Source organism: Kwoniella shivajii, chromosome 6, assembly GCF_035658355.1.
Source record: "Kwoniella shivajii chromosome 6, complete sequence".
NCBI lineage: Eukaryota > Fungi > Basidiomycota > Tremellomycetes > Tremellales > Cryptococcaceae > Kwoniella > Kwoniella shivajii.
Window position 1 is genome coordinate 1,115,473 of NC_085913.1, and position 21,705 is coordinate 1,137,177.

General features: G+C 42.3%; 9 protein-coding genes across 9 annotated transcripts; 6 read left to right on the forward strand and 3 right to left on the reverse strand.

The window, feature by feature from the left end:
* Positions 1 to 230: 230 nt before the first annotated feature.
* IL334_004879 (uncharacterized protein) lies at positions 231 to 1,374 on the forward strand (the record flags this gene model as incomplete). Its single annotated transcript, XM_062936594.1, has 8 exons — positions 231 to 316; positions 373 to 415; positions 466 to 528; positions 601 to 690; positions 759 to 911; positions 998 to 1,087; positions 1,150 to 1,240; positions 1,322 to 1,374. The coding sequence occupies 8 exons, from the start codon at positions 231 to 233 to the stop codon at positions 1,372 to 1,374; spliced, it is 669 nt and encodes a 222-aa protein (XP_062792645.1).
* A 173-nt stretch (positions 1,375 to 1,547) lies between these two features.
* On the reverse strand, positions 1,548 to 2,241 carry IL334_004880 (mitochondrial import inner membrane translocase subunit TIM10; the record flags this gene model as incomplete). The annotated part of the gene is made up of 5 exons (XM_062936595.1): positions 1,548 to 1,622; positions 1,784 to 1,913; positions 2,006 to 2,024; positions 2,086 to 2,145; positions 2,217 to 2,241. 5 exons carry the CDS (start codon positions 2,239 to 2,241, stop codon positions 1,548 to 1,550), a joined length of 309 nt encoding a protein of 102 aa, XP_062792646.1.
* Positions 2,242 to 2,737: 496 nt separating this feature from the next.
* IL334_004881 (uncharacterized protein) lies at positions 2,738 to 4,594 on the reverse strand (the record flags this gene model as incomplete). Its single annotated transcript, XM_062936596.1, has 7 exons — positions 2,738 to 2,848; positions 2,952 to 3,050; positions 3,114 to 3,266; positions 3,346 to 3,477; positions 3,551 to 3,689; positions 3,763 to 3,963; positions 4,029 to 4,594. 7 exons carry the CDS (start codon positions 4,592 to 4,594, stop codon positions 2,738 to 2,740), a joined length of 1,401 nt encoding a protein of 466 aa, XP_062792647.1.
* A 405-nt stretch (positions 4,595 to 4,999) lies between these two features.
* On the forward strand, positions 5,000 to 6,678 carry IL334_004882 (uncharacterized protein; the record flags this gene model as incomplete). The annotated part of the gene is made up of 9 exons (XM_062936597.1): positions 5,000 to 5,036; positions 5,100 to 5,122; positions 5,187 to 5,617; positions 5,712 to 5,790; positions 5,860 to 5,948; positions 6,001 to 6,072; positions 6,141 to 6,228; positions 6,303 to 6,482; positions 6,559 to 6,678. The coding sequence occupies 9 exons, from the start codon at positions 5,000 to 5,002 to the stop codon at positions 6,676 to 6,678; spliced, it is 1,119 nt and encodes a 372-aa protein (XP_062792648.1).
* A 641-nt stretch (positions 6,679 to 7,319) lies between these two features.
* On the forward strand, positions 7,320 to 10,918 carry IL334_004883 (uncharacterized protein; the record flags this gene model as incomplete). Its single annotated transcript, XM_062936598.1, has 12 exons — positions 7,320 to 8,306; positions 8,455 to 8,743; positions 8,858 to 8,905; positions 9,032 to 9,146; positions 9,235 to 9,328; positions 9,464 to 9,810; positions 9,952 to 10,038; positions 10,107 to 10,193; positions 10,256 to 10,315; positions 10,366 to 10,435; positions 10,494 to 10,568; positions 10,628 to 10,918. The coding sequence occupies 12 exons, from the start codon at positions 7,320 to 7,322 to the stop codon at positions 10,916 to 10,918; spliced, it is 2,550 nt and encodes an 849-aa protein (XP_062792649.1).
* A 399-nt stretch (positions 10,919 to 11,317) lies between these two features.
* IL334_004884 (NADH dehydrogenase [ubiquinone] flavoprotein 1, mitochondrial) lies at positions 11,318 to 13,352 on the forward strand (the record flags this gene model as incomplete). Its single annotated transcript, XM_062936599.1, has 6 exons — positions 11,318 to 11,672; positions 11,825 to 11,855; positions 11,934 to 12,067; positions 12,142 to 12,688; positions 12,793 to 13,112; positions 13,195 to 13,352. 6 exons carry the CDS (start codon positions 11,318 to 11,320, stop codon positions 13,350 to 13,352), a joined length of 1,545 nt encoding a protein of 514 aa, XP_062792650.1.
* Positions 13,353 to 13,879: 527 nt separating this feature from the next.
* On the forward strand, positions 13,880 to 14,566 carry IL334_004885 (uncharacterized protein; the record flags this gene model as incomplete). The annotated part of the gene is made up of 2 exons (XM_062936600.1): positions 13,880 to 14,137; positions 14,375 to 14,566. 2 exons carry the CDS (start codon positions 13,880 to 13,882, stop codon positions 14,564 to 14,566), a joined length of 450 nt encoding a protein of 149 aa, XP_062792651.1.
* Positions 14,567 to 14,847: 281 nt separating this feature from the next.
* IL334_004886 (uncharacterized protein) lies at positions 14,848 to 15,835 on the reverse strand (the record flags this gene model as incomplete). The annotated part of the gene is made up of 6 exons (XM_062936601.1): positions 14,848 to 14,957; positions 15,182 to 15,283; positions 15,383 to 15,406; positions 15,478 to 15,524; positions 15,600 to 15,712; positions 15,803 to 15,835. 6 exons carry the CDS (start codon positions 15,833 to 15,835, stop codon positions 14,848 to 14,850), a joined length of 429 nt encoding a protein of 142 aa, XP_062792652.1.
* A 682-nt stretch (positions 15,836 to 16,517) lies between these two features.
* On the forward strand, positions 16,518 to 21,600 carry IL334_004887 (uncharacterized protein; the record flags this gene model as incomplete). The annotated part of the gene is made up of 20 exons (XM_062936602.1): positions 16,518 to 17,366; positions 17,584 to 17,874; positions 17,927 to 18,079; positions 18,141 to 18,170; positions 18,239 to 18,605; positions 18,656 to 18,786; positions 18,863 to 18,991; positions 19,049 to 19,339; positions 19,397 to 19,708; positions 19,784 to 19,814; positions 19,868 to 20,058; positions 20,127 to 20,227; positions 20,290 to 20,370; positions 20,451 to 20,505; positions 20,558 to 20,582; positions 20,636 to 20,705; positions 20,796 to 20,899; positions 20,987 to 21,128; positions 21,206 to 21,332; positions 21,469 to 21,600. 20 exons carry the CDS (start codon positions 16,518 to 16,520, stop codon positions 21,598 to 21,600), a joined length of 3,612 nt encoding a protein of 1,203 aa, XP_062792653.1.
* Positions 21,601 to 21,705: the final 105 nt, after the last annotated feature.

The window sequence follows — 21,705 nt, forward strand, 5'->3', positions numbered from 1 at the left end:
CCTTCAGTACTTGTTATAGATCACTTGTAGACGACATAGGAATCTCAAGTCAATACGCGATTGATTGATTTACTCCGCATTTGCTGCTGTGGAATTGGTGCAACTCTGCTTCGGTCTTGTGTCTTGGCGGTGATGACCGGGTAAGAGCAACAACAACAACAAATATCAAGTTGACTCTTCTTCTGCATCAAGTCATCTTACAATCGACAGCAAGCATCTTTATAGGCAAGATGGGTTACTTTCAAGCAGCGATGGTGAAGATGGGGATGGCTCAACCTGGACCTAAAATAACAGCTCAGGACCGGGCTATTTTGGAGTGAATATCCACTCATTGCACTGGTCTCGACAAGGATGTAGCTGATTGATGCCCAGTCTTAAATTACAGAGAGATAAGATGAAACAATATCAGAAGAGGGTGAGCAGTTGATTATGTATGCGCTCTTCATCAGCTGACTGTATGATCAGCTGCAAGTTGTCTTGAATCGGGAGCAGGAAATAGCTAAAGAAGCTCTAAAAGCTGGTAATAAGGTATATCCTGACATTTTATTAGAGATTTACTTTGCGACTGTCTAATCCTTTGCCTTTTCCTTTTGCTCGTAGACACGAGCACTGACTGCTCTTAGACAAAGAAAGTATCAAGAGCAGCTATTATCAAAGACGGATGCTCAATTGATGACTCTGCAAGAACTCGTACGTATCTCTTTAGTTCTGATCATTATACATTAAGAGATGCTCATCGGTGATATGTTCGTGAGTAGGTCAGCACTATTGAATTCACTCAGATCCAAAATACTGTAATGCATGGTCTTGAAATGGGCGCAGATGTACTGAAACAATTACATGCCGAGATATCATTAGAGAAAGTGGAAAAATTGATGGATCAAACTAGAGAAGGTGTAGAATATCAACGAGTAAGTTTTAAACATCCACCTATCTCCACACGATCGAGTCATTGAATGGGCTTGTCTCGTTGCTGAACCTTGCGATGGTGTTTTAGGAGATCGACGAAGCGTTGATGTCACGTATGTCTCCCGAAGAAGAAGAAGCCGTTCAAGCGGAATTGGAACAATTACAACGAGAAGCACTTGTATGTTCTTCCGCAACAAAGACTGTAATTATGATCGTACCGCTAACCAATCAGTCATACAGCCTTCAATACCATCTGTACCGGAAACACAGCCTATATCGCTACCAGATGTTCCTGTGGAGGAGCCTACTACCGCTCAACCAGTTACAGAATGTGAGTGAGAACAATTGCCCTCATATGGCGCTTTCTCGCGATCGGAATCGCTAACGTACTTTGGCTGTTGTCTCCGTATAGCAATCGCAAAGCGAGCCGAAAGGAAGGAAGAAAGGGTTGCGATGGCAGCATAGAACTCCACCACACCAATGTTTTTACTGGCTTGTGTCTGAGGTTCATTGCAGTCCCCAATTTCACATCCTGGCCCAACATTCGATTCGCATATAATATCGTTCGATATGCTGTATTGTACTATAAGAGGAGTTGTATATCTTGCATATGATACATTATAAAACCTTATCCCAGATCATCGACCGAAAGAACCACTGGCTTGAGCAGCACTTCCCATTGCTGACATTCTCTCGCCCACCTTTTTGTTTACCTGAGGAATCGTTGACGAAGTAAATCAGCGCCATCCATGCCAAGCTTTGTCTGTCCCATTCCCACGACGACATTATTCGCCACTTCACCGTCTCACATGCTTAAGCTCTCGCCTCTTCTGATAGTCGCGATTCACAAAGTGTGAAGAAATCCATAACTCACCTCGAAGAATTTAGCTGTGCATCGATCAATACAGACACTCTCTCCTTTCAACAAATCTCCTTCTACATATCGGTGGTTGTTGGGTGTTGATGCGATACATTTAGTGTGACATGAGTTGACAAGTCGATTGCTGTATTACCAAAACGACAATTAGCTCAATCGATTCTCGAATACATATTTCGCTTGCCAAAATGCGATGAATAAGAAAAAATAGTAACGTACAATACATCGGTGATCATATCTGTCCATGTTCCAAAGTTAGCTATCATCACAAGTAGAATGTTATACTAGAAGTAGCTTACCGAGCTCGGCAACGGCCATTTCAATCTTGGCAGGATCTACTGATCCTTCCACTGAACGGTCTATCGATTATTCCAAATTAGCCCATCGACTTCGGAAGAAAGAAAAACGATAACGAGTGATTGATACGCACTACCACCACCAAATAAGAAAGACATTGTATTAGATTCTGCTGAAATATCCTGTAAAGTCAGATGAGAAAGGTTTTATGGATGAGATAGCGATGATTTATACTGTAGAATAAACCACAGTAGCATTCACAATCGCAATATTTCGACAACAGTGAAAGAAAGGAACGAATGAACTTTACAAGGACGGAATCAAAATGACAAGTGGAGGTGGGTGTGATGTGGCACTTTTTGTAGGAAACCACACCTGTTATTCATGTACCCATACCACACTTGTGAACAGTCCTTTTACATCAACCCACACATCCATCGGTTTGCTTCACCTCTACTGTAATATCAAGATCCATGCGTTCGCAGAAAGGACAGGAAAAGTGTATTCTATACAGAATTGTATACAAGTATATGTAAAATGTATAAAGATAAAGTTTTGGCGTTTGTATCCTCTGATACGTTACTGCCTACACTCCTTTCTATTCTACAATATCAAGCACGATGGTCACGGCGACTCTCCGGGTAAGTTGTCGACTCATGATTCTCTCACGCCACCCGCAGATCTTTTCTTTTGGTATTTCAAAATCCATGGATGAACCAATACTTCGGAGAGAGCTATCCGATCTTCAGGAATATATCGTAGCAGCTGGAAAGGATCCCAAGTATGAGTTTTCGTCACTAGCTTACGTCCTTCACCCGTACAGAGCGCAGAGGCCGATATGTGAAGATGCAGATGGCAGGGTACTCACTCTCTTGATCAAATCAGCTGCTTCAGGAGAAACGCTATCTGGAATATGTAAATCGACATTCCTAATTCTTCTATAAGTAGCAGCATGACCAGATAAATCCTATTCAGTTGTCATATCAGCCATTTTGTCCTCGTATGGAACGGTATAATCATGATGACTTACTTCAAAAGGAGGTCCACCAGCTATAAACTCGTAACATAAAACACCTAAAGCCCATAGATCTACTTGAGCAGTATGTTCTTTGCCTTCAATCATCTCAGGAGGCAAATAGTCGAGAGTACCACAAAGTGTGTTTCTTCTATTTGAAGGTGCGTGCTACACAATGATGTTCACGTTGAGCATCAAGTGTACACTATGTTATTTGTAGAGGTGAAGAGGACTGCTTTGGACTTACCACACTCCAACCGAAATCTGCTATCTTCAATTCACCTTTTAGTCCTATAAGCAGATTCTCAGGTTTGATATCCCTATGCATCACGTGTTTCTTGTGAAGATATGACAAAGCGTCCGCCATTTGAGCGATATACTATGGAAGATTTAGCATACGGTTTTTCATTTTTGGCTGTACGAGAAGGAAACGACGAAACGAGAAAACTCACTCTACTACTTCTTTTTTCATCGAATTTACCTAGTTTGGATAATTGTTTATAAAGTTCACCCTTCATTGCGAATTCCAAAACTAGGAAGATTCGCTTTGAATCGTGGAAATAACCATACAATCTCAATATATTGGGATGTCTGAGGGATTTACACATATTTCAAGTCAGATCAATTCGCTCGGACATTGTCCATCAGGAAAGTATTTGCTCACCTTAGATTTTGTTGAATTTCAATTTCTCTCCTAACTTGTTTCTCAACTTTCCCTTGTACGATTTCAGCTTTATGTAAACACTTTAAAGCTACTATGAAATGTGGTGGAGCTTTTGTTCTTGCCAAGTACACCCTTCCGAATTTACCTTTACCTAATGGTCGACCGATCTGGAATGCAGGCAGTGAGAGTGGTATACCGGCACTACAATAGTATTGGTTCTATGTGTCAACGACCGTTTTTCGGAGTGAGTTTATAGAGTTACTTACCTTCCACTGTCCATCTCCAGTATCTTTGCAGATTCACCAGTGACAATTTCTTTACCTTCTAAATCAGCTTCTAATCCACCATCGTATCTACCCAATTCCATTGCCCTCGAAGAAGAACTGGTCGTAGTAGTAGTGGTTATGGAGGTGGTAGTGATAGAAGTTGGGTGTTTAGGTACATTTGGATTGATAGAGCTCGATAATGCTCTCGAAGAAGTTGAATGTGCAGGTCCATGTAGTCCATGTGCTGTGTGTTGTTTCAATTTCCCAGCAGGTGAATTAGTTGTTGATTTGTTGTTATGTTGTATGGGGACGTTTACACCTGCTAATTTCAATAATGGAGCTCTATTGGATTCTCCGTATGCTGAAGCAGAAGACGTCAAGCCAGTATTAGGAGGTCGAACAAGTCCTGGATTCATGTACTTCTTCAATACGGGTGGTAGACGATTTTGAGAAGATGAATGATTGTTTGGGTTTGTCGATCGACCAATGGGTGAAGGCGATGGTGGTCCACCGTTATTCCCGAGTGTCAATCCCCCCATCATACTGCTGAGAGGCTGTGACGACATGGCGACTGAACGATACGCCCTTGTGATATATGGTTACAGCTGTTCAGATGCTGCTCTTGGTTGTATAAAGGGCGATGTTTTCTTTTCACCAGCATCCATTATATGACAAACATTCAGGAAAGCAGGCGCGATCAACAAGAAACAAAACAAAACAAAACAAACACATCATTTGATAGGCGCGCTAGATCCTGGCACTTGAATATGAGGTGTGCCTATTGTTGCCACTGACTTTTTAATTTCCGGCTGAAAGATGTTCGATGCATGCCGAAAAGAGATGCAGAGACAATGTCAGAAAACGATATTGATGATTTTGTATTTATCAACATTGCATCTGAACACTACTATTCTTATCTATCAGGATATCACTTCGGAACAGGCCAGATCTCATCAGGTTGATCGTACAAGATGTCTCGAAGAGATGTGGGAAGAGTGGTAATGGATGGTGAGTCGTTTCAAAATTTGTGTTGTTATTTAGAATAACGTCTGATATACTTGACATTCCTAGTTGCGTTTTTCGCTGCATCTCAAGTGAGCCATTCGGCACGACTAGTATCCCTCATATAATGTGTAGCTGACAATCCAACGATTACAGGTAGCATTGTATTACGCACTTCGATATGTATTATCATCGATAGATGGATCACCTGGATCTTCATCGTCAAGTAAGAAGGCAAAAGCGAAAGGCAAAGCCTTATTATCTGAAACAGGTTTAAGTGAGAAACAACTCGCCGAATTGGAATTAGATGAATATGAATCCACAATAGCTGGAGAAATAGTACCACCTTCAAAAATAGATGTCACATTCGACTCAATAGGTGGATTAGATGATATCATATCGAATTTAAGAGAAACCGTTATTTATCCTCTGACTTTCCCGGAATTGTTTGCTAGTGGGGGTGGATTGTTATCTGCTCCAAAAGGTGTTTTGTTATATGGACATCCAGGGTGTGGAAAAACAATGCTAGCTAAAGCTTTAGCGAAAGAAAGCGGTGCTACCTTTATCAATTTACCTTTATCAAGTTTGTAAGTGATTTGTTTTACTGATACAGCTTCCTTCACTGTGCTTTACCATATTCTGTGCAGATCATGATTAATAAGAGTCATTTGGATGAGATAGGACGAATAAATGGTTCGGTGAATCAAATAAGCTCGTAGCAGGCTTGTTCTCATTAGCTAAGAAAGTACAACCTAGTATTGTGAGTATTCCATTATCCTCTATTCGACAAGGCAAGAAATCAGGACTGATATAGCTTGCGGGAACATAGATCTTCATCGATGAGATTGATTCACTGTTCAGGGAGAGGTCATCAGGAGATCACGAGGTGACAGCCATGATGAAAGCCGAATTCATGACGTGAGTGCTGTCCATTGCAAATCTAGCATCAAGGCTGATAAGAATATCGTAGACTATGGGACGGCTTGACATCAGGCGAAGAAACGAGAATACTGGTTCTTGGAGCTACAAATAGACCAAACGAGTGAGCAGACGACTTTGCGAAAAGCAGATACACAAAAATCAGCTGCTAATCGCATTCTTGCCCATCAGTATCGATCCAGCAATTCTGAGACGAATGCCCAAACGGTTCCCCATCAGATTACCAAATTACGAGCAACGAGTAAAGATACTGACTTTGGTAAGTGTGACTCCTTGTCATCCCCATCACCGTATTATAGACCTGAAAGCTAATTAAACATTTTGACGTCATAGATGCTGGCTCACACCATACTGGAATCACCATTCATCTCTCAATTGGCTCGTAAGACAGATGGATTATCAGGTTCAGACTTGAGAGAGACATGTAGAAATGCAGCCATGGTCCCAGTACGAGAAGTCATGAGAGATAAGGGCAAAGCTGGTAAGGAAGGATTAGAACAAGCTAGAAAAGAAGTACGTCGACTCTTTCTACTTTTTCCCTTCTACCTGAGACGGACCATATACTTACAAATTCCGTGTCATGTTATAGGGATTCAAACTGCGTCCATTAAGATTAGATGATTTCAATATCAATGATTCACATGCTTATGCGCATGTTGAACCTAGCCGGAAGCAACCTGTAGGAGCATTTGCAGAACCTCTTGATTAGATGGACAGTGATATACATATAATGCATGTTTATCTAATTGAGGCTTTTTTTGATGCATATTGTCACTGCATTCTGCGCTGCTGTATGTCGGGAATCTTCTGCAAATTTGAGAGGCTCTTCAGTTGGGACATGCACTGCATGTCGGCATACGTGGGGAAACATGCAGGAAGGGAAAGGGAAGGCACGAAACAAGCCTGATCTTCTTGTCCCTGTAAGGACGACAGCGGATCAGCAACGTCGTCGCTATGTGATTTCGTCTGCATCACCTTCAGCCGGGGTATCAGAGGATTGTTCGTACCGATTGTAATCAGTGATTTACTGGTAGGATCCTCACCTGGCATCATGCTGCACATATCATCTCTCTCAAGAATGACTAATATAAAGTTCAGTAAATTTGGAAAGGGGTTATTCACCATTTTTTAAAAGGATCGGGTGTTCACCGGATATTAAAGTTAGCGCAGTCCAAACGTAAACAAATTACGGGAATATTATTGAGCTTCTCTCTCATATGATCAACACGCTTTATACCTTCGACTCGTTGGATTGTGAGTAAATCGGCATCACTACATCCTCCTCTCATCTCTTCATTGGGAAAGAAAAGCCGGTTCATCCATGGTAATTTCCAAAGAGGTCGAAGCAAAATGGATCGTTCACAACCTTCGCCTAGAATTCCATATCGAGCTACATCCACACCACCTAGAACACCATTAAGTCTACCTGCCGTCCCTGCCTATCGAGTAAATACCAACCAAACACCTAACAGGGATTATCCAGAATCTCCAACAGGTGGTATACCCAGAAGACATGAAGGCTTCTTGAATTCTGACTCACCCATATTCCACTTGGGTCAACAGCAACAGCAATCACCTCCATCAAAACGAAGATATATACCGAGATATTTCCGTTCACCTAAAAGAACTTTGGTTTATCTCGTTTTCCTAGCTCTGATAGGTTTGACCATAAGGACAATCGCAAATGTTGGGCATAAAGGCTTGGTGGGTGGATTGAGGAATAGCAAGTTTTCTTGGATCGCACTTAGAAATAGAAATGGAATACAAGATCAAGATGAAATTGAATATGATGATGGTTTATGTAGATTCGTCTCACCTGTAGAAGCTTATCATCGTGACTTGAAAAGATTGAGATCATTATATCCAGATAAACTTCGTCAACATCAAAGTCCAGCTCAAGGTCAACATGAGGGGACATTGCATAATTTAACACAATCACACATACATCCAAATAAACATATACATCACACATTCTCACCCACTGGACATCTGATAGTCTCGAATGACAAAGATGCACCTCACCCCATACCATTATTATTAAGTTTAGGTGAGAAACGATGGGAAGAATTATTATCAAGACAAAGTAGAACGTTAGAAGAAGCAGTTAAAGAATATACGAGAAGATACGGTAGGAAACCACCTATTGGTTTTGATAAATGGTGGGAATTCGCTACTAGACACAATTTGGTTCTACCAGATGAATATGATAGAATCAATTTGGATTTAGCTCCTTTTTTCGCTTTACCTAAGAAAGAAATGAAAAGGAGAATGCAACTAGTTGAAGATATGGAAAAGACTTTTACTTTGATCATCGAAGATGGCGAGATTGAGATTGAGGTGAGTAATTTTATAGTCGTGTCTTTGGCTTTCCAATAGTTCTGATATGTATGAGACGACATTTGTTCTGAGCTGACCATTCCATATATTTTTTCCCTCGATGATCTTCTTGTTTTCCCCTACTGCAATCATTTACCCCTTTATCCAGATAAAAGATCCAGGAGGACTGAAATGGGGAGGAACACTTCCCCGAGCACATGAAACGTCCAACCTGCTCAAAGCTTTCTCCAAATATCTACCAAATATGAAAGCCACTTTTTCAATATTCGATCAACCACAAATATACTTGTCATGGGCTAGAAGAGGTTCATTGATAGATTTAGGATTAAGAGGGGAACATACTACTCACCTAAATGAAACGGATGATTCGGAAGTCAAATTAAGTAGGAGTTGTGCACCAGGAACTAACTTTAGGAAAAATAAGGATTTCACGGAAGGTGAGTCGCTTTGGCTGGGCCAGTCCCTACTATCAACCTGTCCAGTGCAATCGGAAAAAGGACTTTTCGGATTGACGATTGAGGGAATAGAGCTGATGTATTATGATTGATCAGGGAAGTCATTCATTTATGACAGTCTTGAAGCTGGAGATCCTTGTCAAAGTGAGTAATATCGTATTCGTCACGTGTCATCGTTGTAATAGTTTATAGCTGACCAACTAATACTACTATCTCTCTTTTCGCTCACTGACTCCTCTCATCGATGTCTCATTAACTGTCTGTGTGCAGATCCATACCTCATCCCCCTGCATGGACTGACTCTCGAGCCTCACGGACATGATTCCCTTCCTAAGCCTCACACTCAACTTTTGCCGTTATTCAGTCTAGCCAAAACATCTATAAAGTGAATTCTCCTTTCGGGATGACCTTATCATCTCTTTAGAATCCATGTAGTCCTCGCTTTTGAGCTGACAAGAAGCGTCAATGAATAGCTCGGATATACTGGTAACTCCACTAGATCAGTTCCATGATGGACCAGGCAAAGACCCGATCTGGGAAGAGAAAGATAATTCACAGCTTGTTTGGGTAAGTAGCGACTTTCCTTTACATATCAATAGATCTGAGCCTGGTGCCCTACCGGTATTCCTTTATAACTTACACAAACTTTTGTGTTACTCAAAAAAAGTCTTAGATAGCTGATTAAGACACTGCTCACTATAGCGAGGAAGCCCGACAGGTATATCGATGATGAACCGTACTCTTCCATGGCGACAAGCACATCGAATCCGATTACACCATTTCTCATCCAACACTTCTTCAGACCCAGTGTCTTTCATGATTCCCGATCTCGGTCAAACGCTGTCAGAATCAGGACCGGAAGAACAGCTGGGCGATGAGAGACAATATCATGCTTCTGCCCAATCGCCTAAAAAGGGGTTGAATGAACCTCTAACATCGGCAGAAGATGAATATGCCACGGATGAGATCATAAAATTCTATTATGATATGAAACTTTCGGGTCAACCTATACAATGTTCGGAGATGGATGGGACTTGTGAAGATATGAAGTGAGTCGTGGATCTGTGCTTCTTCTTGCGTGCTGCTCTTTCTCCGTAATGCGCGCAATACGCACTACGCTCTGTCCCCACTACTATTTTCTCTTACAAACAAAGATCGAATCACAGTTACTGATGCATAAATGCTCGCAGAAACGAAATTCAATGGGCAGGTCATCAAGGAGCCGAGGAACTGAATAAACATAAGTTCCTCTTGGACATAGATGGAAACGGATGGAGGTGAGATTTGCTCGTTTTTCGATATGGACATGAAGAAACGAAAAGCTGACGAAAGCGGATAATCATAGTGGTCGATTTAGAAGACTAATGAGTACCAATTCAATGGTGATCAAGATGACCATGTTCACAGAATGGTTTCAACCTCATCTTATACCGTAAGTCATCATTATTGAACTTTCTTGTTGAATATAGCTGATCGATGTCGATTTCTATGCAGATGGTTCATGTACGTTCCTGCGAAATTAGACTTTTCAGATTTGACAGATATCATGGCTTTGTGAGTCGGCTGGGTAATCCCCTATGTCAATAAAAGCTGATACAGTGTAGCTTCCGAGGTACACCTAAGCATCCTGAGCTTGGATTTGATGAGACTGCAGCTGCTCTTGCTAGGAATGGTGTAAGTACAGGTGAAGAGTACCGTTAATTATGGCAAAAGCTGACTGTCAACGATGTAGCAATGTTTCGTTCAACGTATGTTTAGGATGGAGGATCTTCAAGCTTATATGATGAGGCTCTTCCTAGAATATGCCGTGAGTTGATTCTGTCTTCACGGTATCTTTATACTACAGCTGAACACGGATCGTTGCAGAGAATCGCTGCGGACGAAGACGTAGATATGGATTTCTATTTATCTGATTTAGAACACGCACCATCGGACTGGACTGAACCTGATCAAGTCGAATTGGAAGATGATGAAAGTTTGGCGGATTTCCCTCCCAAACCATCTCATAGAGCTTTGATAGGAGAACAGAACGGGATCATAAGTGAATATCAAGGAATAGATGATGAGATCGATGGACCCAAGGGTAATGTAGAAGAGATATTGAACGTTGAGGAGATTGAAGGTGTGGACGTACAATGGGATGATGGTGCGGAGTAATTGGAAGTAGATGTAATGGGCACAGCGATATCTACATCTGAGACTCGTCTCGATATCAGAGCTTAGTGCTACATAGGTAATGATTGTAACTGCATTTGCATGACGCATTTCTTATGGTGCTGGACCACCTCCACTTGATGTTGGGATGGAATGATTCCTACACGTGCTTTCAGCGTGTTCAAAAGTGCCACATTGACAAAACTCCGATGTTCCTATGGTGCATGGTGGTCAGTGGCTCTCCTCCAATCGGCTTGATTGTGTTTTACAACCAAAGCAAGTAATCCAACGATAATTAACAAATCGATCACATCAAATCTCATCTATTGATGATAATTCGTTCATCGCGATCCCCTTCCTCTTCACCTTCACACCATCTATAAACGGATAGATCAAGTCAGGATGATACGCTCAAGAACATTATTACGATCATTACCATCTTCTTCAGGATCATCATCGCTACGATCGTCCGCCGCTGCTAAAGTTACAGTCGGTTCAATCGGATCAAGATCATTGGCGACTGTATCTGATCCACCAGTTAGACATTATGGTGGTTTGAAGGATCAAGATCGAATTTTCACAAATTTATATCTGAAACATGACCATGGGTTAAAAGGAGCACAAAGTAGAGGCGACTGGCATAAGACAAAAGATATCTTATTAAAAGGTGATAGTTGGATAATTCAAACTATTAAAGACAGTGGTCTAAGGGGTAGAGGTGGTGCTGGTTTCCCAAGTGGTTTGAAGTGGAGTTTCAGTACGTTACAATCCAATTTATACAATCTTGTCCATCTCCTTCCATTCGCCTTGGTCCGATCTTTCCCTTCAATCGGAATGAGCAATATGGGTCATCTCGCCTTGGAAAGACATGTAATCGATGAATGCTAATGTCATGCTGATAACTTTCAGTGAACAAACCTGGATGGGAAAAAGATCCTCGGTGAGTTTTGCCTTCAACTGGACACAAGGAGTGGATCGCCGCGGGATCTAGCTGACATCCTCGATGCCTATTTTACAGACCACGATATCTTGTAGTCAACGCAGATGAAGGTGAACCTGGAACATGTAAAGATCGAGAGATCATGCGAGGAGATCCCCATAAGCTAGTTGAAGGATGTCTGGTGGCTGGACGAGCGATGAATGCTAGTGCCGGTGAGTGATAATTATAGCAACGGCCTTTCCAAAGTAGAGGGACAAGCTGAACTGATCGGTGTTCATCTCTTTAGCTTACATCTATATTCGTGGAGAATTCTACCAAGAAGCATCACATCTTCAACAAGCAATTGACGAAGCTTATAAAGCCGGATTGATTGGTAAAAACGCTTGTAATTCTGGATACGATTTTGATGTTTATTTACATCGAGGTGCCGGAGCGTATATCTGTGGAGAAGAAACTGCTTTAATTGAATCAATCGAAGGCAAACAAGGAAAACCTCGATTGAAGCCACCATTCCCTGCCGACGTTGGGTTATTCGGCTGTCCAACAACAGTAGCAAATGTCGAAACTGTAGCTGTCGCTCCAACGATCGCTAGAAGAGGTGGATCATGGTTCGCTGGATTCGGAAGAGAAAGAAATTCAGGAACAAAAGTCTATTGTATTTCAGGTCACGTAAATAACCCTTGTGTCATCGAAGAAGAAATGTCTATCCCTCTACAAGAATTAATAGAAAAACATTGCGGTGGAATCAGAGGTGGTTGGCAAAATCTAAAAGGTATCATTCCAGGTGGTTGTTCAGTTCCGGTCATTCCAAGATCAGACTGTGAGAAAGTCTTGTGAGTATCATCCTTGATATACGGGCGACTTCGTCTTCTGGGCTGTCCTTCAGTCCCCCTTCAAACATCCTATGACTTGCGCTGATAGCACAATATACCCATAGGATGGACTATGACTCTCTTAAAGATGCCCAAACTTCACTCGGTACAGGTGCTGTTATCGTCATGGACCAAACAACAGATATGATATCAGCCATTGCAAGATTTGCTAAATTCTACAAACACGAATCCTGTGGTCAATGTACACCTTGTAGAGAAGGTACGACATGGATGATGAATATGATGGATAGAATGGTTGAAGGTAGAGCACAAGAAAGAGAGATTGATATGTTATTAGAATTGACAAAACAAGTTGAAGGTCATACAATCTGTGCCTTGGGTGATGCTGCTGCTTGGCCTATTCAGGGTCTAATGAGACATTTCCGTGAGTCAATTGTCGTTTTCACATAGTGGTAATGTCAAGGAGAAACACAACTGATCACCTTCTTACTCACTACGATCTGCAGGTCCAGAAGTAGAAGCTCGTCTAGCTGCTTTCCACGCCAAAAACGGACAAACTCTTTTCGGTGGTAGATTATTGTCAGAGGCAGATACAAGATACGCTATACCTGATAACTTGGGTGGTGATGCTCAAAGAAACATCGCTCAAGTCTCAGCCCCATGAGTCAATATAGCAGACTTTGCGTTGTGAGGCGTGGCGTTGATCTAGAGGGGTGTTGTAGGTTGTTTTTGGCAGTAGTTTCAGTCCAGTCAGGATCTCAGTCATGCATTTTTTGATATATATTCTTTGCCATACGTGTACGATATGATTAGCAGTGAGTTATGAAGTTGATGTACAATCGACTTGTTGGGCGTCTACCAGACCTACAATACTTTTGAGGTCGACGGGCACAAATTATGCAGCAATTTTTTGAGTGGAGGTTGACCATCGGAAATGAGGAGTGAGGTGATTTGTCCTTTGTTGTTGCCTTGTAATGAAGTATCGTCCATTAGTTCTACATCACATGTGATATTCAAGAGCCTTCGATACCAGGTCCTCATTTTAACGATACCAGCACCGAGTCTCATTAAATAGAGAACAATACCAATTGTTCATTCGATATCCTGGGAAGCCAAAACAAGAAAACAACCTATAATCCATCTGTATTTCCAACAAATCCCTCTTTATCCGCATCACCTCCTGGCGAAGACATGACATCGACCCACAATATACTGCTAGATCCTCTACCTGAGATCCGCGCTGCCTTATCATCCAATTCATTCGGAGTCAGCGGTTCTAAAGTGATAGAAGAAAAATCTTTTCCCAGAACCGAAGAAGAATTAATTAGTGTCAAGGATGAGACTAGGTCCACGGGAATAACACCTTCTAGAGTAGTGGGAAGAGCTGAGATTGTTCTGAAGGATGAAGAGGGGATAGTCAGTCTAAGGCTGGATAGGAGTGGCTGGACTGTAAGTGATCCGATCGTATCCTCCTTCACATTCTTCCTTCCATACTGGACGAGAATATATAGTGCAAAATGCTTTCTCGTTTCTTCCTATCTCAGGGAATATACGGTTCTTCCTTATATTTATCCAGAATATGCTATCGCGTCTCCCCTCTCTCCTCATCCCCTTTGAAAGCTATCAAATTCTGATCTGCTCTAACGCTGAAATCAAGCTAACCTATTTGGATATCAATACTTATAGATAGATTCCGCTGAAGGATCCAATGAACTTTCCCAAAAGGTAAATAAGACATATGAAAGTCTAGAGACACTCTTGATTGACATCAGTGAATCTTATGTCCAAGCTATGAATCAAGAAATATGGAAGAGGTTTGGGATGGAGAAGGAGAACTCCGAGGTGGAAGAGGAGGATAATGCAGAGAGAAGTATATGACCACTTCTGTAGTACACCCTGTGAATGAGCCTATCGGCGTACAAGAGACGCGAGGGGGTTCAAGCTCTTGATAGAAGATACATACTACTCGTACAGGACACATTCTGCACAAAAGTGTATCACGCTGTTGTATCAGTACCAAATATGCAACATCGCAAATACCGCATTCATGTAAACAATAATCCGAAAAGAGTGGTGCATCCCATCTATCTACTTGAAACCTAATCAATAGGACAAACTCCGTCCGTTCCAGTATGCTCCTGACTATCGGTCCTTTAGCTTTACTCAGACTTAGGTTTGGAGAGTACTCTATGAGAGTTCTCTCGGAAGACATATTGCTTTGAGCCAGGTTGATCACCAGCGGGAGGGGTGGTGATGGTGTCGATTTGAGCTGCAATGGCGGTGTCAGCTTCCGAATATGATTAGAGCAGAAAGAAGACACAGTGAAAGTGAGATTCGGAGTGAATTTGTATGTGGGTCGAACGCAGCGTAGACTTAGGAGTCAAGGGACTGGCCCATATCGTGCCCGATTTGACTCGAGGGACAGCCCTGTCAGACAAGCAAAAGAAGGACTCCCAGCAATATGACCGGAAAGCATATCACCCAACAACTCACCCTCTACGTAAAGCAAAGAACCAGGTTGTAATCTTTCGAGAGATTCAGCAGCTCTCTCTCTGAAGTTGAAGACGGTGAACCAGCTCGAATCTCGTACGGGATCTGAGCCAGATGACAAGTCATGTCAGCTTGATTGATTCGAGAAGGACTTCACAACAGCTGATTTGATGGAAGCGAAGCTCAAGTGTGAAGTGTACGTACAACCTTGTTCGTCGAGGACGGGTTCTAACAATATGGTCAGCACACGATGTTTCCACGTATCGAGCAAAAAAATGCGGTAGGAAGATTGCACTCACTACCTTCAGCATCCTTCCTAGGGGGTTTAGTGACAGCAAGATTGTATCTGAATTATCTCACGTCAGCTTCTGGGTATTTTTCGGTCACCTAGCTGATATTACGAATAGCCGGACGTACTCACCTGAAGTACTCTTGCCCAGAACTGGTGGTACCTTTCTCGGGAGCGGCACCTAATCTACCTACGAGTTGAGCTTTAGATACGAATGATCTAGTTTGAGCAGGTACTCGGATGGCCTAACACAACGGTGATATCAGCTGAAATGTAATGTTTTCGAATCAAGAGTGGAGGAATGTGACGCGTCTGGAATATAAAGGATGACTCACTTTGAGAGAAGGAAGAGCAGTTGATCGGAACATGTTTGCGAAAGATTGGAACGATTTGTATGCGTACAAGAACAAGAATGAATAGATGAATAAAGAAGATGAAGTGGGGGAGATTGTTTTGACCTGTTTTTCCTACTACTTTATATATATCAGAGTGTATATGGAGAACTGAAGAACACTTCATCCATCAATCAATCAGTCAATCATATTTCATCCCATATCCGGCGCGCGTGGGGTCCGTGCGTAAGCTTCTAGTGGCAAATTACCAATATAACAATGCAAATTCATGGAAATTCCTAATTGATCTTGTTACGTCGTACCTTACTCCTGCATGGTTGTCACATGGTATGATCAGTATATCTCCGATTTACGGTGTAGAGCGGAATTCATAAGAGTGGCAGCTGAAGAGGAATTGAGAATGCGGGGTAACAGATTTGAGAGGATGTATGATATGTGGGGTAAAAGGTCAATCGCGATTTCGAAGGTAGATTGATTTGTATGTCGATAATGAGAATATAATAAGTTAATGTTCAAAAAGTGAATGAGATGCTAACGAGAAGATGTATATATATATATTTGATAATAACCACAGGTTAGAAGAATAGCTATAGCTCCTTCCGGATAAGATTACACGTATAGTGTCCCTCACAGTCTCGAATGAAATCGATAGTATGACATTAATGCATCAATAAGGAAAAAAACAATAACAAAAATAATGTCGAATTCACCTCCTAAAGCCGGTCCATCAAGGCAAACTCGAGTGACAGATGAAGAGATACCACCTTCCTCGCCATCACATCCAATCTCCAAATCAAGATCAGGATCGAGATCAAGGTCAATCTTTTCTGCTGTGCCCTCAAATCCTGATGATAGGAGACAACGTCAAGATACAGTATCTACTGATCCACTAGCATTTAGTGATGATCAGTTTTCTCCTGACATCATACGAAAAGCATCCAATCATGCTGAAGAAGGATCTAAAGCAGAAGAGGAAGAAGATGAAATCGAGATTCAGGAAATTGAAGGACCGATCATACATCGCCAAACCGCTAAAAGGACACAAGGAAATCCAATTGGAAAATCAAATAAACAGTTGTCAACCTCAACCTCACTGTTGAATAAAACATCATCTCCTGTACCAAACAGAAGAAGAATTAGACCAATAGTTGAAATTCCTCTTATGCCCTTGATAGAATTAAGGAAATATGCTCATTTACGAAGAGATACTGCCAATCCAACGGAGAAGAGTAGAAAAAGATTACTTGGTGAGACTTCAGAAGGGTCATCATATGATTCAAGCGAAGGGTCATCGTCAATCGTCCAAACAGCTCGTCGAAGAAATAGGGGATCATCAGCATCATTCGGAGATGATCACATGTATGGTAGTCAAGATGATACTAGAGCAAGTATCGTCAGTATGGATCTCAGTGAAGAAAGTGAAATGAGCGATGAAGATGGTATTGCACTGAGGAGAAGTCACAGATCACAAGGTTTCGATAGACGTGAAACGAGAGACGATACAGATGGCTTGATAGCGGGTAGAACAAGAGCGAAGAATCCAGTTGTGAGTTGAGGATGGTTTTGCTTTTCCAAGCATTGACGACGCTTTAATCTCCTATGAACAAATAATCAGGAACAAAGGAGGAATGGGAATTGAATTTTATCCCCTTTTCTTTTCGCGACTGTACATCGCTCTTTCGTATTTGTCTCATTGATCTATTCCATTTGATCAAATAAAGCAATATCACTGTCAACGTCCAGTTGCTGACTACACATTACAGGCGCACAATCCGTCTCCTATATCGATCTCATCATCTTCTGAATCTGAGGACGCTCGAGCATTCACCTCGAAGAAAGGTAGAGGCAGACCACGAAAAAACATGGTCTTACCCAGTAAACGCAAGCGAAAAGAAAGCGAAGATGACTTCGTCGTGTTCTCATCTTCTTCAGATGGACTATTTAGTGACCTTTCATCTGAATCAAATTATGGCAAACCTAACAAAAAAGGTAAAGCTAAAGCAAAGGTCACGAAAGTGGAAATCCCAGAAGACGTACTATATACTCACAGAGGGGTGAGTTGAAGGAGCACGATCACGAGCCTCAGCTGACGGTGATGATGCACAGTTCTGCGAGAAATGTTCTCGTGAGCCTGCAGATGATATTCTGGAACGGGCAATTGCAAGAAAAGATAGAAAGAATAAGAAAAAAAGAAGAGACGATGCGGACGACGAGATCAGCGACGAAGAACTGGCCGAAATATTGGAGGGCTGGATAGAGGTTAGCTTCGTCCACCTTAGCATTGTGAGAGAAGATGACAGCTGAACCTGAATATTATCAGTGCGATAAATGTGTTGTTTCCTCTCATTGGGTATGTATATTTTGCCTTCTTCAACAGATTCTGAAGTCGCATATAGCTGATGGAAACACCATCCGTAGGGCTGTCTTGCTCCAAATCAGAAGAAAGAAGTCCTTGCCGCACTCCGCGAACAAGATGGACCTCTTAAAGAAGGTGAACGGCTTAGAAAATCAGTCGCTATTGACGAATCCGCCGTCTTTACTTGTGCGAAGTGTATTCTCAATCCAGATTGCTTTGTCTGTCATAAGGACGATCTCAGACCCCCAAACGAAAAGCCTAAGGAGGGAGATGCGGAGGAAGCCAATGGGCGTGAAGAGCAGCAAGATGGAAATGATGACGAGATGAAAGTTGATCGAATGACCCCTGAAAAGAAAGAGGACGACGGAAAAGGTCCGACGCTCAAGTTTAGATGTTTGAGATGTAAACAATGTGTGCATTATGAACATTGTAAGTGAGATTCAAAGTCTCCGAAGGTTTCTGGCTGATACCTTCTGGAGTGGAAGTCCCTCATTCACTTGGGGATGATCCTTCTTTACCTGAAGTAGCAGATCATTATCAAAATCATACTGGTGGCAGACAAGCTTGGATTTGTCATCAATGTAGAGCTTTCATATGGACAGTTGATGCAGTAAGTTGGCATGAAACAGCTGATACCACCTCACGATCAGTTGCGTTAGACCATTATTCACTTGTGTGTAATTCAGATCATCGCTTGGAGACCTTCACCGCCCAATGCTAAAGAGCCAGAACTCGAAGATGATGAGAAAGCGAATTGGAAGGATACTCTTCCTCGAGAATATCTCGTTAAGTGGACTGGAAGAAGTTTCAGACATGTGAGCTCCAGATTGCTACTTGTAGCCCCCGACAGGTAGGAATTGACCATCTGTCAGGTCACTTGGGTTCCGCACCCATGGCTCCAGGTTCTCTCAGCCCAAAGGCTCCGTCGCTTTCTCGAAAAAGGTCCAGCTCTCGATCTCATTACCGATGAAACCCTCGCTGCCAAAGGAGACGAGATCGCCGAACCTACTATTGCTAAGCTTACTGCAGAAGATGATACAGTGACTGGACGAAGATCAGGATTTGGTCATGATCAGAATGGCCAAGACGGTAAGACGCAATGGAAGGGTATCGGACCTGGGCCTGAAGCAGATGCGGAAGGTGCTTTACCAATCGAATGGAGTGTGAGTAATTTTTGTTTTCCGCCAAAAGCTTTTGGGCTGAGTCTACTGCGATGATAGACAATCGATAGAGTTTTAGATGTCATGCTGCTTCCCCCTTCGAGGGGTCAGAATAACCTTCAAAAGAGAGGAAAACGAATCATGTCAACTTCCCTTTCCGCATCTGCGTCAGGATCACCTCTTCCTGACTTCAGATCGAACGGCAATTTCGTCAATTCAGCAAATGTGATGCGGCAAAAGTATGGATTGAAAGATGGGCAAGAACCGCCTAGAGACATGCAGATGGATATTGATCTGTGGGAAGAGAAGACAAACAGGGATCTCGATGAAGATGACATAGACGAAGTAGCAGGTTTAGTTACTTGGTGCTTCGTGAGTGACAGCTTCTGCACAATGGTTCTACTAGCAATTGAAACGGAATCAATGCTGAGCACGGAACATTGTCAGGTTAAATGGGATGATCTTCAATATGATCAGTGTAAGCTAAACAATACGTCGTCATTGAAGGATTACAGCTGACATCTGCGATAGCAACATGGGATACACCACCACCTGCGACGTCTCCACTCTATCCAGCATTCAAACGTGCCTTGGCTCGATTTCTTCGGGCAAGAAAAGTTGACATACCAGTTCTCACAGGAGAGCAACGTACGATACGTGATAGTGCAGCTGCGGGTCTATTCAACCCACCAAAGGAGCAATCGGAATGCATCGTTGGAGGGGTAAGCGCTCCTATTTCATCTAAGATGATTTCGCTTCGTCAAAAGGCTGACTACGCCACCTTCAACAGACTCTGATGCCATTCCAAATGCAAGGGTTTCAGTGGCTGCTCACTAAACACTTCAGGAGAGAGAGCTGTATACTGGCTGATGATATGGGATTGGGCAAAACGTAAGTTCGCAGGGGGTTTTTATATCCCGCAGATGCTTCATCTCTAACATTGTGGCAATCAGAATCCAAATTGCTTCCGTTCTGGGATATTTGGGATCAAACAAATACAAGATTTACCCTTGTCTGGTGATTGTTCCCAATTCGTAGGTTTGACTTATGCCTCAAAAAGCTGCGCCATCCAGGCAGTTCATAAAGCTGAAGCTAATGGTTTGTGCGACCGAAGAACTATCACTAATTGGGTAAGGGAGTTTGAAAAATGGGTTCCCCATATGAGAATTGTAAGTCGTGTCCAGCTTTCAGTACAGAGACTATAGCTGACTGCAAGAACAGGTTCCTTACTATGGAGAAGCAGCTTGTAAGCTATATGGTTGTGGACGTGGGATGCCAAAAAGCTAACGACAAACATAGCTCGAAAGATCATCAGCAAATACGAATTATACCACAGGGGTATGCAGAATAAAGCTGCAGGATTGAAAGCGTGAGTCATATACCTCATGGATGCTGAGCAGCTTAGCAACGCATATATCGAAATTGAATGTAGCGGCTGATACAGTTGTCATTGCCGCAGGCATGTTGTCCTCACAACTTACGACATGATCACGGGAAACGAGTTTAGGGTTTTCGGGAATATACCTAGATGGGAGGTGTTGTGTGTTGATGAAGGTCAAAGGCGTAAGTGACGTCCGGGGAAACCCCTGTCCTCGTAACCAGGTTTTTAGGAATGCCCGATAAGCTGACACGATTACCATCTGGTGATAGTCAAGTCCGATGGCAGTCTGATCTTCAACCGACTCAAAACCTTGAACAGCGTTCATCGAATCCTCCTTACAGGCACACCCCTGAACAACAATCTTAGAGAGTTATTCAATCTTTTGAATTTTCTCGATCCCGTGGCTTTCCGGTAAGTCCTTGATTGAGAGCTATCAAGTGCCGGCATGCGTGTAAACCCGATCTAGCAGCTGATTGTATCACTTGCAGGGATCTGTACGATCTGGAGAAAAGATTCTTGAATTTGAACGAATCATTAGTCACTGAGTTACATGAGATGATAAAACCTTTTATTCTTAGAAGGATCAAAGGCGATGTATTGAAATTACCCCCGAAGGTAAGTCTATTCGCGGTGTTCATAACTCGATCTCGGTGGTCTCTCCTTTTGAAATGACAATGCTTTGTTGTTGCGCTGATCATTGCAATTATCGCAATGCATGACGCTGACATTCTCCATCTTCAATATTTTACAGATCGAAATCATCGTTCCTATCTCTTTAACGCCATTGCAAAAACAAGTTTATAAAGGTGTATTTGAACGTAATGCGGAATTGATTCAAGTCCTCTTACGAGCCAGGAAGAAGAAGCTCAAGTCTGGGAGGTAAAGTGACGATCAGACGTATTGTGGAAGTGATCAATTTGAAGAGAAACAGAAGGTATGAAACGTGGAGGGTAGAAGGGGAAAGTGACAATATATAATATCATTCATT